This window comes from Hyla sarda, chromosome 3, assembly GCF_029499605.1.
Source record: "Hyla sarda isolate aHylSar1 chromosome 3, aHylSar1.hap1, whole genome shotgun sequence".
In the NCBI taxonomy this organism is placed as follows: domain Eukaryota; kingdom Metazoa; phylum Chordata; class Amphibia; order Anura; family Hylidae; genus Hyla; species Hyla sarda.
Genome location: NC_079191.1, coordinates 294,560,033 through 294,576,699, shown reverse-complemented (window position 1 = coordinate 294,576,699; position 16,667 = coordinate 294,560,033). Strand labels below are relative to the sequence as shown.

The 16,667-nt window shown below is 46.3% G+C and overlaps 1 protein-coding gene across 1 annotated transcript in view; it reads left to right on the top strand.

The window, feature by feature from the left end:
- Positions 1-16,667, top strand: part of CEP170 (centrosomal protein 170) — a 539,078-nt gene that overhangs the window by 323,696 nt on the left and 198,715 nt on the right. The window contains exon 10 of the mRNA XM_056566907.1: positions 9,107-9,233. Coding sequence (XP_056422882.1) covers positions 9,107-9,233 — 127 coding nt within the window. The remainder of the gene's footprint in view (positions 1-9,106; positions 9,234-16,667) is intronic.

Here is a 16,667-nt window from a genome sequence, read left to right as displayed (position 1 = left end):
ATACCAGACGAGCGCTGGGCGTTATACATTATGCGGTGGCCCATGGACTTCCGGTCCTAGCTTTGGCTCGATGCCGAGAAGGCGTTCGACCGCCTTAGGTGGACGTTCGCCTTCTCGGTGTTAAAGAAATTGGGGTTCAACGGCCCTATTCTTACTGCAATGACTGCTCTGTAAAATAACCCCACAGCTAAAGCCTACATAAATGGCGCACTCTCTCCCGGATTCACCCTTACAAACGGCACTCGACTAGGGTGCCCCCTATCCCCCTTGATATTCATTCTAGCCATGGAACCTCTGGCCCAAGCAATTAGAGAACACCCCCGAATAACAGGGGTGGAGATTGGAGGTAAATCACATAAAATATCCCTATATGCAGATGATGTGCTTCTTACCCTCACCTACCCCGAAAACTCCTTACCAGCCGTTATGTCCCTAATTGATACATTTGGCACCTTGTCGTACTATCACCTGAATGCTTCTAAGACCCAAGCCCTTCTCATAAAAACCCCCGCCCAAGTGCAACACGGCTTTAAAACAAAATATGCCTTTGACTGGCAATCCTCGGGTATCAAATATTTAGGTATCATTCTCACCCAGTCCCTTTCGGATCTATACAGATTAAACTACCTTCCCCTCCATTCCCATATCCAAGCAGACATGACTAGGCTTACTAAACATGACATCTCCTGGACCGGTCGTATAGCGACTTTTAAGATGCTACTCCTACCAAGATTTTTATACCTGTTCTGCTCACTACCAATCCGACTTCCATCGGAATTTTTTAGACAGGCACACTCACTCCTCACGTCCTTTATTTGGGCACAGGGAAGACCCTACATAGCCCGTACCATTTTATCTAGAGGCACACGACTAGGAGGGCTAGCTCTGCCGGACCTGAAACACTATTACCTTTCCACATTGGTATCTACTCTGACGGGGTGGTTCACCCTAGAGGAGTCCGTCCCATGGATACAACTAGAACACCACATGGCACAGCCGTTCTGCTTGCCAGATTTACTCCTTACACCTTTTTGGCAAATCCAGCCACCCGCTGACATGGGTCCTATTGTGTCTGCTTCACTGGCCGCCTGGGTTGAATTCCACAAAATCGCACAATCCACTGTTTCTCACTTGAAGCAAGCCCTACCCTTTACTTTCTTACGAGCCTTACTCCCAGATACAGATTTTAGACAATGGGCTGACAAAGGTGTATCCAGTGTGGGGGACCTCATGGATGGCAACACTCTCATGTCATTCTCTCAACTAAGTGACTTATATGCCCTCCCTGGCTCTGATTTTTTTAAATACCTCCAACTTAGACACTTAGTGCACTCTTTGAAACACTCGACCCTATGTAGAGACCCGATCGCTTTTATACACGTCTCCAGAGGTAGAAGGGGCACTAGGATTTTATATAATGTGTTGATGCATGCTGCTGACTTTCACAAGTTCCACTCCCTGAGAAGCTGGGAATCAGACTTAAATCTTACATTTACGGATGAGGAGTGGATGTCCGCATTCAGGACGTCCTGGAAATATTTAAAATGCACCTCACACATTGAAACAATGGTAAAAACAACTCTTAGATGGTATTATACACCTGATAGATTGTCCCACATATATCCTACGATCTCCGGGGAGTGCTGGAGGAAGTGCGGCTGTAGAGGTACATTGCTCCACATTCTGTGGACTTGCCCACGGCTACAAGAATACTGGGAGGCATGTAGAACCTTGTTCCAAGAAATTTTACCTGAATATTGTGACTGGTCTCCGCAACAAGTACTCCTCCTGATAGGCATAGATCAATTCCACCAAGATGTTAAGGGCCTCTTATGTATTATGTGCGCCACAGCTAAGATACTCTTAACCAGAGAATGGAAGTCTACTAAGGTCCCGTCTATACAAGATGTGATAGCAACCCTAAATCTTACTTGTTCCTATGAAAAGATTATTTCCCTTGGTAACTCTACTTACTCTAAGTTTGCGAAAACCTGGTTCTATTGGCTGTCCTCTACCTATGCTCAGATTCCATGATCCTTACACTTACCCACTACCTCCAATGTGCTATCCTCCTTTCTGCTCCTACCTTATCCTCTTACCCTTTATCCTCAGCTAAGTACAGCCTCTCACCCTTCCTTCTACCCTTCTGAGCTTGCTGCTTGAATTGTCAGTTACCGCAATGTGGACTATAAAATGTACTCTACTGCCTTCAAATCCATTGGCGTCTAGACCTGTTAATTGATGCATATATGCCATTTAACCCTCATTACTTTACACAGGTTATGGACTTTACCACTAACAATATATGTAACTCTCTAAGACGGACTACGCTGATTTGTCCTTTGTTCGAAATGTTCGTTCTGAATGTTTATATTTCATTCTCCAACTGTTTATTCCGGGAATGCCCGTTTTGTTTGTACTGTTAAAAAATACAATAAAAACCTATTCTTGAAAAAAAAAAAAAAGAGGCTGAGCGACAATTGTCTATGTCGGATACTTATGAGAAGCTGTCAGGGAACCCCACAAGTCGTATCAAAGATAACTTGAAATCTTTCCTCCGTCAATATGTGGAACTAGGAGTTCTGGATTTGAAGTTAGCAGAACGTCTTATTCCTGTAGCCCCCAGTGATCCCAATTGGTATTTACTATCTAAAGTACACAAGTCCCGCACCCACCCCCCCGGGAGACCTATTGTTGCGGGGGTGGGCTCTGTGACTTAGTACTTGTCCAAATATGTAGACTGGACCCTCAGATCCCTCCTTTTGTCCATTCCTACGTATCTTAAAGACACGGGAGATGTACTCAGGTTTATCCAAGATTTCCATTGGGAACCCTCTTTTTCTCTGGCGTCTATAGATGTGGAGGCACTGTACACCCGCATTCCGCATGATTCGAGTGTGCAGGCCATCCGGAACATCTTGGACATGACCGACAAGTCAAGTAACTTTGTACAATTCATTTGTGATGCCCTCTTATTTAATCTCAATAACATAGTTACATAGTTAGTACGGTCGAAAAAAGACATATGTCCATCAAGTTCAACCACTACTTTTAAATTTGATCATCAATGGTTCCCGGCAAAAAGTCGGAACCGCTATGGGGAGTCCCACCTCCTGTTCATACGCGAATTTATTTCTGGCCGCGTTTGAACCGTGTCAGGATTTGGCAGGCTGGTGGTGGATCCTCTTTGTCAGTGAGGGATCGGCGTGGACCGTACCGGAGGACCGGTTCTAAGTTGCTACTGGTTTTCACCAGAGCCCGCCGCAAAGCGGGATGGTCTTGCTACGGCGGTAGCAACCAGGTCGTGTTCAACGGTAGCGGCTCAACCTCACTGACTGCTGAGACTGGCGTGGTACAGGAGGACTAGACAGAGGCGAGGTCAGACGTAGCAGAAGGTCAGGGCAGGCAGCAAATGTTCGTAGTCAAGGGCAACGGCAGAAGGTCTGGAACACTGGAAATGGACACACAAAAACAGGAAGGTACAGGGGCAGGACTGATTGGGCCAGGCGCCAATCAATGGCCCACTGGCCCTTTAAATCTCAGAGAGCCAGCACTCGCATGCCCTAGGGAGCGGGGCCGCGCGCGCCGGGACTGAGCAGACAGAGGACGGGGCAGCAGAGGAGATTGGGATGCGGCAGTGACAGTGCAGCGCTCCCGGTCAGCGGGTCTGACCGGGGCGCTGCAGAAAGGAGAATGCTGCGAGCGCTCCGGGGAGGAGCAGAGACCCAGAGCGCTCGGCGTAACAGTACCCCCCCTTAGGTCTACCCCTCTTTTTATCTGCATGTCCCTTAATACGAGACGAGGCCAGTTGGAGCGACTCTTGAGTCTCCTTCCAGACAACGGAGAAGTCCCGGGTTACTTCATCTATGGCAGGAACTCCAGAAGAAGTGGGAATGGGGAGGGAGGGCAGAGGGTGAATCTTGCCATGCGGCAGAGTGGTACCAGGAAGGAGGCTATGAGGAGGTAAGATCTCTGCTTGCTTTTTGCAGAAAACATCAGAAAAGTCCTGGTAAGCCTTGGGAGGACCCGGTAAAGGTGGAACCTCAGGGGTTAGACAAGTGGGAGCAGATGTGAGGCATCGTTTGTGACAAGAAGGACCCCAATTTTTGATCTCCCCGGTGGTCCAGTTGAGGGTGGGAGCATGACGTTGGAGCCACGGCAGGCCGAGAAGAACTTCAGAGGTGCAGTTAGGCAGAGCGAAAAATTCTATTTTTTCATGTTGCAGTCCAATGCTCATGGGCAGGGGTTCAGTGCGGTAGCGCACAGTGCAGTCCAACTTTTCTCCGTTAACAGAAGAGATAGAGAGCGGTTTGACGAGACGGGTTACTGGGATACTGAACCTATTAACGAAAGAGGCCAAAATAAAGTTTCCTGCAGAACCTGAGTCCAAGAAGGCCACTGCTGAGAAGGAGGAGTTGGCGGAAGGTGAAATCCGCACAGGTACAGTCAGACGTGGAGAGGCAGAATTTACACAAAGAGACTGCCACTCCCACGTGAACAGGGTGCGTGCATGCGTTTCCCAGACGCGGAGGACGAATAGGGCAGTCCCCTAGGAAATGTTCGGTACTAGCACAGTACAGGCATAAATTTTCATTTCTGCGACGAGACCTCTCTTCTTGGGTCAGGCTAGACCGATCCACTTGCATAGCCTCCTCGGCGGGAGGCACAGGAGTAGATTGCAGAGGATTCTGGAAGAGAGGTACCCAGTGATCAAGGTCCTTTTCTTGGCGGAGCTCCTGGCGTCTTTCAGAAAAACGCATATCAATGCGGGTGGCCAACTGGATAAGCTCAGACAGGGTGGCAGGAATTTCTCGTGCGGCCAGCACATCTTTGATGTGACTGGATAAGCATAATCAAATCTGCCATTACTAAATACTGGCACTTGCTACTGGCAGTCCCCGACATTGTGAACACAGCCCAGAATAGACCCATAGTGACTTTTAGAAAAAACAAGACTATAGCAGACCTGTTGAAGGGTCAAAAGATGGACAGTCATGCACATCCCAAGGAGACTTGGCTTTCTGGTATTACCCCGAAAGGGAACAAGAAGTGTGGTTTCTGCCCTCAATGCCCTTATAATGTGAATGCCACGTCTAATAGATTGGATAGTTTCTATTTTGAACTGAGATATCTTATTACCTGCCGGACCACGTTTGTTGTCTATTTCTTAACATGCAGTTGCAAATTTTTTTACATCGGGAAAACTGAGAGACAACTCCAAGTCCGTGTACGAGAACACTTATATTCGGTTCGTAAAGGAGGCGGGTCACCAAGATTTGTGCAGCACATACAAACTGGAGGTCTAGAAACTGTCCCATGTCATCCCTCTGGAGGAGATAGACGACGTCTGCTCCTGCGCACTGAGGCGCGTTGGATATTACGGCTTGACGCTCAGGGACCGTTAGGGTTAAATGACAAACTTGATTTTTCTCCTTTTCTTATCTTTTTCTCTGAGCTGTTTAAGGGTTATTAGTATGAATGTACTTACCTAATCTGCTGTTTGCTTCCTTTTTCATGTGTTTTATCACTTTTGATTTTATTTCATTAAGTCCGGTGAGAGCTCACCTGGTATCACGTGACTCACCAGCTGCACCTTTATTACTCGCACAGCGCGATGACGTTAACGAGGCCGGATGAAGCGCATTCCTATGCGTGAAACCGCCGGAATTCGCCTCTGAGCGCTCCACTGTCCGAGTCCTCCGTGTCCGAGCCGTGACCCAAGATGGGAGCAGGAGTACCTGGACTATAGCGGTGAGTGCAGGGCACCTTTGTCCTTTGTAAATGACTATTCGGTGATTGTTGTTTTCACTGTCCTAGCACCTCCGCTGCCAGGGTTGGGTTTCCATATCTGCGGGACGCCATTTCCATCTCGTGGTCTCAGTAGGTTTAAGGTACCAGTGCCACTACCTTTTCTTTTGTTATTATTAGGTATCAATTTATGTGGGCAGGCAGGGCACTAAAATTTATGAAAATGTAGTGTGTGTGTGTTTTTCACTTTTTATTCTTTATTTTTTAGGTGGTACTACTACTCCCAGCATGGAACACACGTTGTTCCATGATGGGAGTAGTAGTACCTGTACTAATTGACAGATCACCCGGGTCTGTTGCGTACCTTCTCTATAATTAATAGATGCGGCCAGCCGCTCTTCTATGGTCCCCTGCACTGCCGTATATATACACATTCATATTTCCCACAGAGAGCTGTGATTGGCCAGATGGTTCCAGCCAATCACAGCTCTATGTGGGAAATATGAATAGGTGTATATTGTACGTCAGTGCAGTGGACCATAGAAGAGCGGCCTGACGCATCTATTATACATTATACAGTAGGATCACAGCGGGTGTCAGGAGTGACAATCGCTGTGATCTTTCATTAACTGCTGGTACTATAGCTCCCAACATGGAGCAGAGTGTGCTCTTTGTTGGGAGTAGTAGTACCTGCAGTTAAGTACAGATCACAGCGGATATCACTCCTGACATCCGCTGTGATTGTCCTATCTATTGCAGAGATGCGGAGCAGCTCTATACAGCGCTCACATCTCTGCACTATACTCCGGCCAGTGATGTGAATAGAACATTACTCATTTATATTTCCCTCAGAGCTGTGATTAGCCGCAACCATCTGGCCAATCACCACACTGGGTGCAAAATATGAATAAGTGATGTTCTATTCACATCACTGCCTGTAGTATAGTGCAGAGATGTGAGCGCTGCATAGAGCTGCTCCGCATCTCTGCAATAGATAGGATGATCGCATCGGGTGTCAGGACTGACACCTGGGGCGATGTGTCTATTAGTACAGGTACTACTACTCCCATTATGGAACAGTCTGTTCCATGCTGGGAGTAGTAGTACTACCTAAAAAATGTGGGGGGGGGGGGAAAGAGGGAGAGAGAGAAAAAGGGGGAAGCACACACACACACTTTATTAAAAATTAGTTACAATTTCGTTATAAAAAATATAAATTTCATTAAAAAAATTTCCATCACTACTGCATCCTTTTTTTTTTTTTTGGTACCCAAACGCCAGACCCAGGAAATTGCACTGGCGTTTTTTCAGGCGCCTTTTCTTGCGTTTTTTTCAAACCAAAAAACGCAGGACAAAAAAACAAGTAGAAACTTAGCCTAAGTCTTTATTTTATGTCATTTATATATTGGTAATTTTTATTTTCTTAAATACCTTTAAAATAGAAAAAAAAAGGAAATAAGTATCTTTTTCACACTGTATTAAAGGGAATCTGTTATCAGTTTCACCTGCACAAACCTGTTGATACAGGCTGGTAGTGTAGGTGACACTGATAATAATGATTCCTACCTATCCTTAAAGTAGTACTCTGCCCCTAGACATCTTATCTTCTATCCAAAGGATAGGGGGATAAGATGTCTGATTGCTGGGTTCCCGCCGCTGGGGACCCTGGCGATCTCAGCTGTGGAACAAGACATCTGGTGCACGGAGTGAACTTCACTCCGTGCTGGATGACTGGCGGTACTGATCGTAGGCTCCTGACGTCACGGCCACGCCCGCTCGTGACGTCACGGCCACACACCCTTAATGCAAGTCTATGGGAGGGGGCGTGACGTCCGTCACACCCCCTCCCATAGACTTGCAAATTTTTATTATTGTGTCCCCTTTCCATTATAGTCGTTTGAGACCAGGAACTGTGGTATGGGTCCTTTTTATTTATTATTTTGTTTTTATTTATTTTTAGTTTAGTTACTTAAAACCATTTTTTATTTTATTTTATTTTACACCTTGTGCCCCACATAAGGGGATGGGGAGGATTCCTCATTATGTGTCTATTGTAGACACAGTTCTACCCCTTTACACTTCTTGTCTATTGTACACTCTTGCTCAGAATTTACTAAGGCTGTTACACTCCTTTGATAAATCTTGTGCAAATATAGAAACGCTCCCCTCGCTCTACCGTACACTCCTTCTCTACCTCACAGGAAAAGTGGACGTAGGGATTTTGTTCTATTGCTTTGAGGCCAGGATTCCATTGTGGTTTTTTGTCCATCATAAAAAACACCAGAAAAACTGTTCCAGCTTTTACCTGCATTTTGTCAGTTTTTCTTGGGGTAATAATTGGGGGTTAGCGCTAGCTGATTTTTGGGCTAACGCTAACTCCCGGCTTAGTAATGGATTCCGTCTATAAGACGGCTTCCACTACTAACCCTGAAAATTTAATTATAAAAAACAAGACACATTGAAAAAAAAATGTTTTCAAAAAAACACTCACTGCCCTCGTTAACCATTTTATTGAATTAAAAAAAAAATGCTGGTCATCGTTGCAGTCCACCGCATCTGACTTAGTCCTCCGCATTCACGTATCTGAAATGAGAAGAAAAGAAAAACAAGAATATGGGTTAGTACTTTTTTAATTTTTTGCTCTCCCCTGGGAAGAGAAAATGCATAATGTTAACAGAGATCTGTCTCTTTCTTCCCTTGGACTACTACTCCTATCATGGGACAGAGTCTGTCCCATGATGGGAGTAGTTGTAGTACCGCAGCGCTTCTGAGGGATGGCACTTGCACATCCCCCGGCTGTAGGACTTTTAGGACTACTACTCCCATCATGGACAGACTCTGCCCATCATGGGAGTTGTAGTCCAGGGGCTGAGGTGCAGATCGCACCGGGTCATTCTGCAGAGACCCGCTGTGATCCGCATTTAACTTAACAAGCGGGCTACATCGTGCTGCCCGCCAACTTGTATATACAGCTGTCATAATTCATAATCCCTGCCGGGACACAGGAGCTCTGATTGGTCAATAGCTATTCACCAATCAGAGCTCCCGTGTTCCGGCGGCGATTATGAATTATGACAGTGTATATAGGAGTCGTCGGGGAGCGCAATGTAGACTGGTTATGTATACTAGATTTATATGGACATAACGTTGATCCAGGGATTTATTCTGACTGCCATATTTGGAGTCGGGAAGGAATTGTTACCTCTTTTATGAGGGTTTTTTGCCTTCCTCTGGATCAACTTAGTAGGGACTTATTAGGGATATAGGTTGAACTTGATGGACTCTGGTCTTTTTTCAACCTTATGAACTATATTACTATGCTTACAATTTAACTATTTCTACTTTTGTCTGATTTTAGGATGTTCTTTCTGCCTCAGGCAGAAAACGATGGGTATCCCAGTGGGCAAGTCTGGCCTCTAACCATGTGGGTCATGATCAAGAAAATGGGCAAAGTGAATCCAACATGTTGGTATCTGTAGAAAATGGTAATTTTCTGAACATTTTCTTTGGTACTTTTCATCTATAATTTTCATTATTATTTTTCTTATATGGCAAATTTAATTATAGTTTAAAAGAATTGTCTGGCAAAAAGGAAAAAATACTGTACTTACTTCCCTTGCTCCCCTGCAGCTTCCTTATTACAGTGCCCGTTCTTCAGTTCCTGGCACTAGGGTCGGCACAAGACATTGCCACTCAGCCATCAATCACTGGTCGAAGTGTTATCCAACCTCAGCCAGTGATCGAGTGTCAACGTCTCATACTGACCCCAGCACCAGGAAACAAACTCCAGGCACTGTAATAATGGAGGCTGCAGGGGAGCAAGGGAAGTAAATACAGTGTTTTTCTCCTTTATCAGGCAGCCTGGACATACATATTAAAAAAATAACTTCCTTAAAACACCATAAATGTTTTTCTTCAGGTTTTTTGGATAATCTCACTGTATGTTATTACTGGTAGTGCACTTTTTTCATGTGACAGTATTTCTGCTGTTTCCTCATTACGTTATCTTGAACCACAATGTATTTGTATTGCTTCCCTAGTTCTCTAGTTACTTTTAAATACAAACCAGCGATCTGCGGCGATTCTGGGTCATAGGGGGTCACGTGTGACCCCATGACCTGGGTAAGGATGATGATCAGTGGTGTAATATACACCACCAATCATCATCTGTACTGTACTGGGAGGTGGCAGTGTTGCCACCCCCCAGTACAGCTGTGATTGGGCGGCTGTAGTGATCGCACCAATCACAGCATTATGGGAAGGGGGGAGGTGGGTGAAGGAGCATGTTGCTCCATTCTGCCCACCATACTGGTGTGCAGGACAAAGCCCTGTGCTGCCATCTCCCCCTCAGTGTAAAAAAATTGCCCCCTTGCCTCCTTTCTGTGGTCCCTTGGCACAGAGAGCAATCAGGGACAGGTTAGAGTAAAAAAATAAAAATATAGCTATATATATATATATATATATATATATATATATGTGTATATATATCTATATATAAAATGTAAAGCGTTTTTATCACATTTTAGCTTAGATTTTTTCTGTTAGGGCGGGTTTAGTTAGGTTAGGCTAGGTTAGGGAGGTAGTCTCGCACCACACCACATACAGCACATACACAAATAAAGTTTTCTCCACACACATACACACATCCCCATCCCCATTAGTGTATGGATATGGCCCGCAGGGCGTTTTCAGCGGAGGCATATGCCATACCTGCCTCTGACACTGAAAGCGCCACAGAGGACGAGGAAGACCCCACCTTCCTTATTTCCTCGTCCTCCTCATCATCTGGTTCTGATGATGAGCCACCAAGGTGGCAGAGACGCTGCCATGCTGAACCACAAACCTCCTTTGCTCCTGACCCTGTGTCCCATGCTAGTATGAGTCCGCCTGGCACTTATACTAGTCAAGCCCCCCCTGCCAAGTTAACTGGTGCCTCATACCGGAGAACTTGTCTGGATTGAGCCAGCGGACCACGAGCCCGTGATTCCTCAGGAATCAAGATTGACATCTCCACTGAAATAGACATTTTAGTTAATATTTCAGTGACGAGCAGACAAAACTGTACACCCAACAGTTTGTTGCCGCAAACCCGGGCTCACTTTTGGCTAGGTCCGGTGGCTGGTTCCCATTCGATGCAGCTGAAATGAGGACATTTTGGGGCCTCATGTTGCATATGGGCCTAGTCAAAAAAAAACAGTTTCAGGCAATATTGGAGCGGGGATGTCCTTTACCAAACCCCACTCTACAATATGGCCATGGAACGTCCCCGGTTTGAGGCCATTCGGAAATATTTGCATTATGCTGATAATGCGGCATGTCCCCACCGAACTGATCCCGCATATGACGGCCTGTATAAAATCAGGCCGGTCATCAATCACTTCGGGGCCAAATTTTGGGAGGCCTATGTCCCTGAAAGGGAGGTTACTATTGATGAGTCTCTCATCAGCTTCAAGGGGAGACTCAGCTTCCGGCAATACATCCCATCCAAGGGGGTGAGGTATGGCGTGAAGATGTATAAACTTTGCAAGAGTACCTCAGGGTACACTTGCAAGTTTATGGTGTTAGCGGGAAAATCATTTGGGGCCTTTTGCACCCAATGCTAGATACAGGTTACCACCTTTACGTGGATAACTTTTATACTAGTATCCCTCTCTTCACATCTCTCGCCGCCAAATCCACGCTCGCTCGTGGGACAGTCTGGAAGAATCAAAGAGGCCTTTCTTCCTATCCCCTCCAAATTCCTATCCCCCGGGGTGAGTCCCGTGCCCTTACCCATGAAAACTTGTTGCTAGTCAGGTATAAGGACAAGAGGGATGTCCTTATGCTCACCACAATTCATGGGAACGGCAGCACCCCTGTCCCTGTGCGAGGTACCGTGGGACAGGTCCTCAAGTCTGATTGTATTCTGGACTACAATCGGTATATGGGGGGGGGGAGGAGAGTTGATCTTTCTGATCAAGTGCTCAAGCCATATAATGCCATGCTGAACACACGACTATGGTACACAAAAGTTGCGATCTACATGGTAAAGGTTGCAATGTAAAACTCTTTTGTACTGTCCCAGTATGCTGGCAACACAGGGACATACCTGCAGTTCCAAGAGGAAGTTCTAAAGGCCCTCATCTTTGGTAACTGCCAAAGAGTGGGTCAGAGCACCCCGGATCATCCCTGGCCAACACTTTCCAGGTGAGGTCCTCCACACTGGAAAGAAGGGACAATCCCGGAAAAAATGCAGAGTGTGTCGCAAGAGGAGGATTCAGAAGGACACCACCACTCAGTGCGACACTTGCCCCGATTATCTGGGCCTCTGCATTAAGGATTGCTTCAGGGAGTATCACACTTCCATGGAGTTCTTAATTTTTTATCATTTCACCTGATTTTAATTCCCCAGAATTCGACCACAATGCACCAGTCCAGAATACATTGTCTTCCAAATTTAAAACCAACCCCCCCCCCAAAAAAAATAAATAAATAAATAAATAAATAAAATCTTTCCCAATACTCTTTCCCAATATCTTACCCCCCCCCCCCCCCCAAAAAAAAAAATCAAAAAAAAAAATATATAAATTGTTCATTGGACAGAGTCAACAGCACTGGGGGCTTTGCAGTTGCCTCAATTGTGCAGGGCTCTCTCCCTACCTGAGCGGGGTGCGTATTTGAAGTAACAAAATAGGGATAGCCACACACATCATATTCCCAGAATGATGATTCAGAGCATAGGGTTTGGGGTGGGCATCATTTTTATTTTCGGCTATACTCTGGGTCATCATTCTGGATAAATAATTGCCATATCAGTATTAAAATTGCAATTTTCATCCCCCCCCCCCCCCCCCCATAGTATACTTTATCCATTCCTGGAAAATAAATTTAGGGAACACCCATCTGTTCCAACTCCCCACTTCACCCCTATACACCTTCCCTAGGGGGTGTATTGTTTCTAATTGGCTCACATGTGGGTGTTCCTTTCTTGTATTTTCCTCTGAATATATGTAACTGTTAGGTCCATAAGAAACATCGGCCTCAAATGCGAAGAATTCTCGCTCATGAGCTCTGTCTTATTTCCAGGTGACAATTCAGAGTCACATTTTAGTTGTTCCCAGAAAGATGAAGCAGAGCATAGGTTCAAAATTGCAATTTTCAAAAGTACATTTAGGAAACACACGTGCGTTCAAAATGTCCTCTTTAGCCCTATACCCATTCCTCGGGTGGGTACTTTCTGTAATTGTGTCACATGTGGGGGTTTCATTTTTGTATTTTTCTCTGAATGTATGTAACCCTCAGCTACTGATATGCCATAGGCCACAATTGCAAACAGGCCTCTATGACTTCTGAGCCTTGTTGTGCGCCTGCCCAGCACATTACCCCATATGTTGATGTATTTCCATAGTCAAGGGAAAAAGCTTCCAAAATTTGTAACCCAACTTCTCCCATTACCCCTTGTGAAAATGTAAAAAATTGGGTAACCCCAGTATTTTAGTGTAAAGAGAATTAATGAGAAATGAACATGTAGAGAAGAAAAGATATCACACTCGCCGGTCTAGGAAGCCAAGAATCAGCTTTAGGGTACGTTCAGACAAGCAGATTTTCGCAGCCTATTTCGCTGCCGATCCGCAGCTGAAGGACCCTCTATATTCTGCCTTTACATGTGCCTGCTCAGAGTGGCAATACGCCACTACGAGCAGACACACTGTGATGTGCGAGTCGCCGCGCGCATGCGCAGTATACTCGCACATCGCGACACCTCATTGAGACGGGGGAGCGGATGCATGCGCGGCAACTTGCACATCGTTTCAGGGTGTCTGCAGGTAGCGGCGTATTGCCGCTCCGAGCAGGCACATGTAAAGCCAGCATATAGAGGTCCTTCAACGGCAGATCTGCAGCGTAAAATACGCTGCAAATCTTGCAAATCTGCTTGTGTGAATGTACCCTTATCAGGAACTAGCATGGCAGCAAACATCATGCAGGTAATGTTCCAATACAGCCTAGGCTCAGGGAAGTGGGCCAGTGGATCATAGGTGTGGGGCGTGTGCAGTAGGGCAACGAATCGTTTCACGTCATAGATGACGCTTCAAATGTCACGAAAAAACTATCTCGAAATCAGAATGAAAGGTAAAAGCATCAGAGTTATTAATTTATAAACTGACAGGGGTCAAATTTGCAATAAAAGGCTGTGTCCTTAAGGTGAAAATTAGCTGAGTTCTTAAGGAGGTAAACATAGTTTATGAAGGGGTGCTTAACCCCTTAAGGACGGACCAATTTAACCCCTTCCCGCTATTGGACAAATGCATACGTCCAGGCGAATTACACGTTCGCGCAAATGGACGTATGCATACGTCCAAGCGATCTCCTGCTCTGCCGCGGGCAGCGCAGGAGATCGCGGGTGGGACTCAGCTGTCAATCACAGCCGGAGTCCCACCGCAGCTACCGGGGCCGCGATCGCGCCGGTCCCGGCAGCATTAACCCCATAGATGCCGTGATCAGTTCTGATCACGGCATCTACGGTGTTTGCAGGGGGAGCGCTCTCCCCCTGCCCATCAACGGCGGCGCCGCGATAAAATAAGGGGGATCGGGGGTGTCCAAGACACCCTCAATCCCCCTTGAAGAGATAGTAGTGAGGTTGCAGGGTTGCCACCCCTCCTATCCCTGCTATTGATCGGCGGAGCGGCCGACCAATAGCAGACTGGGGGCGGGGGGGTTAAAGTTCGGTTCTTCCCGCTATGCCCACCCATCGGTGTCCGGGCACAGCGGGGGGAACCGTGTAGTAGCGGCGGCAGCGGCGGTCACTTACCCGGCGCCGGCGGCTGTGATCACGGCGGCAGTGGAGGTGAGTATGACGCCGCGTGTCCAGGAGTCTGTTGCCTAGCAACATCTGCAGGGCGACAGTTTAGAGAGTGGTCTCTAAACTGTCGCCCTCCAGATGTTGCAAAACTACAACTCCCACCATGCCTTGACAGCTGTTTGCTGTGTTGGCATGCTGGGAGTTGTAGTTTTGCAAGATTTAGAGGGGTTCCGGCTGGAGATCACTGACAGTGGTCTCTAAACTGTAGCCCTCCAGATATTACAAAACTACAACTCCCAGCATGCCCAGACAGCAGTTTGCTGTCTTAGCATGCTGAGATTTGTAGTTTTGCAACATCTGGAGGGCCACAGTTTAGAGACCACTCTCAGTGATCTCCAGCCTGAACCCCTCTAAATCTTGCAAAACTACAACTCCCAGCATTCAGGAACAGCAAATGGCTGTCTCGGCATGCTGGGAGTTGTACTTGCGTGCCTCCAGCTGTTGCATGACTACATCTCCCAGCATTCCCTTTGGCAATCAGTACATGCTGAGAGTTGTAGTTCTGCAACAGCTGGAGGCACACTGGTTGGGAAATACCGAGTTAGGTAATAGGTTCTATTACCTAACTCAGTATTTTCCAACCAGTGTGCCTCCAGCTGTTGCAAAACTACAACTCCCAGCATGCACGTTCTGTCAGTGCATGCTGGGAGTTGTAGTTTTGCCCAGGTTACATTCACACTGGCGGCGGATTACAGTGAGTTCCCTGCTTCAAGTTTGAGCTGCAGCAGCCGCAGCTCAAACTACTAGCGGGAGACTCAGTGTAATCCGCCGTCAGTGTGAATGTAACCTAAAAACACTACACTACGCTAACACAAAATAAAGAGTAAAACACTACATATACACACGTACACTGCCCCCCCCACCACCCCTTCCCCCCCAATAAAAATGAAAAACGTATCCTACAGCAGTGTTTCCAAAATGGAGCCTCCAGCTGTTGCAAAACAAAAACTCCCAGCATTTCCGGACAGCCATTGACTGTCCAAGCATGCTGGGAGTTTAGCAACAGCTGGAGGCACCCTGTTTGAGAATCACTGGTGTAGAATACCCCTATGTCCACCCCTATGCAAATCCCTAATTTAGGCCTCAAATGCGCATGGCGCTCTCACTTTGGAGCCCTGTCGTATTTCAAGGCAACAGTTTAGGGCCACATATGGGGTATCGCCGTACTCGGGAGAAATTGCCTAACAAATTTTGGGGGGCTTTTTCTCCTTTTACCCCTTATGAAAAGGTAAAGTTGGGGTCTACACCAGCATGTTAGTGTAAAAAAAAAACATTTTTGTACACTAACATACTGTTGTTGCCCCATACTTTAAAATTTCACAAGCGGTAAAAGAAAAAAAGCCTCCAAAATTTGTAACGCAATTTCTCCTGAGTACGGAGATACCCCATATGTGGGTGCAAAGTGTTCTGGGGACGCACAACAAGGCTCAGAAGGGAGAGTGCACCATGTAAATTTGAGGTCTAAATTGGTGATTTGCACAGGGGTGGCTGATTTTACAGCGGTTCTGACATAAGTGCAAAACAATAAATACCCACATGTGACCCCATTTTGGAAACTACACCCCTCGCGGAATGTAACAAGGGGTACAGTGAGCATTTACACCCCACAGGTGTCTGACAGATCTTTGAAACAGGGGTCTGTGAAAATGAAAAATACAATTTTTAATTTGCACAGCCCACTGTTCCAAAGATCCGTCAAATGCCAGTGGGGTGTAAATTCTCCCTGCACCCCTTATTACCTTCCGTGAGGGGTGTAGTTTTAAAAATGGGGTCACATGTGGGGGGTCCACTGTTCTGGCACCACGGGGGGGCTTTGGAAATGCACATGGCCAAATTCTCTCTCCAAAAGCTCAATGATGCTCCTTCTCTTCTGAGCATTGTAGTTCGCCCCCAGTGCACTTCACGTCCACTTGTTGGGTATTTCCATACTCAGAAGAGATGGGGTTACAAATTTTGTAAAAAATGAAGATTTTGAATTTTCTCCTTCACTTTGCTGCTTTTCCTGTGAAAGGGTTAAAACACTTACTGAATGTCATTTTGAATACTTTGGGGGGTGCAGTTTTTGTAATGGGGTCATTTA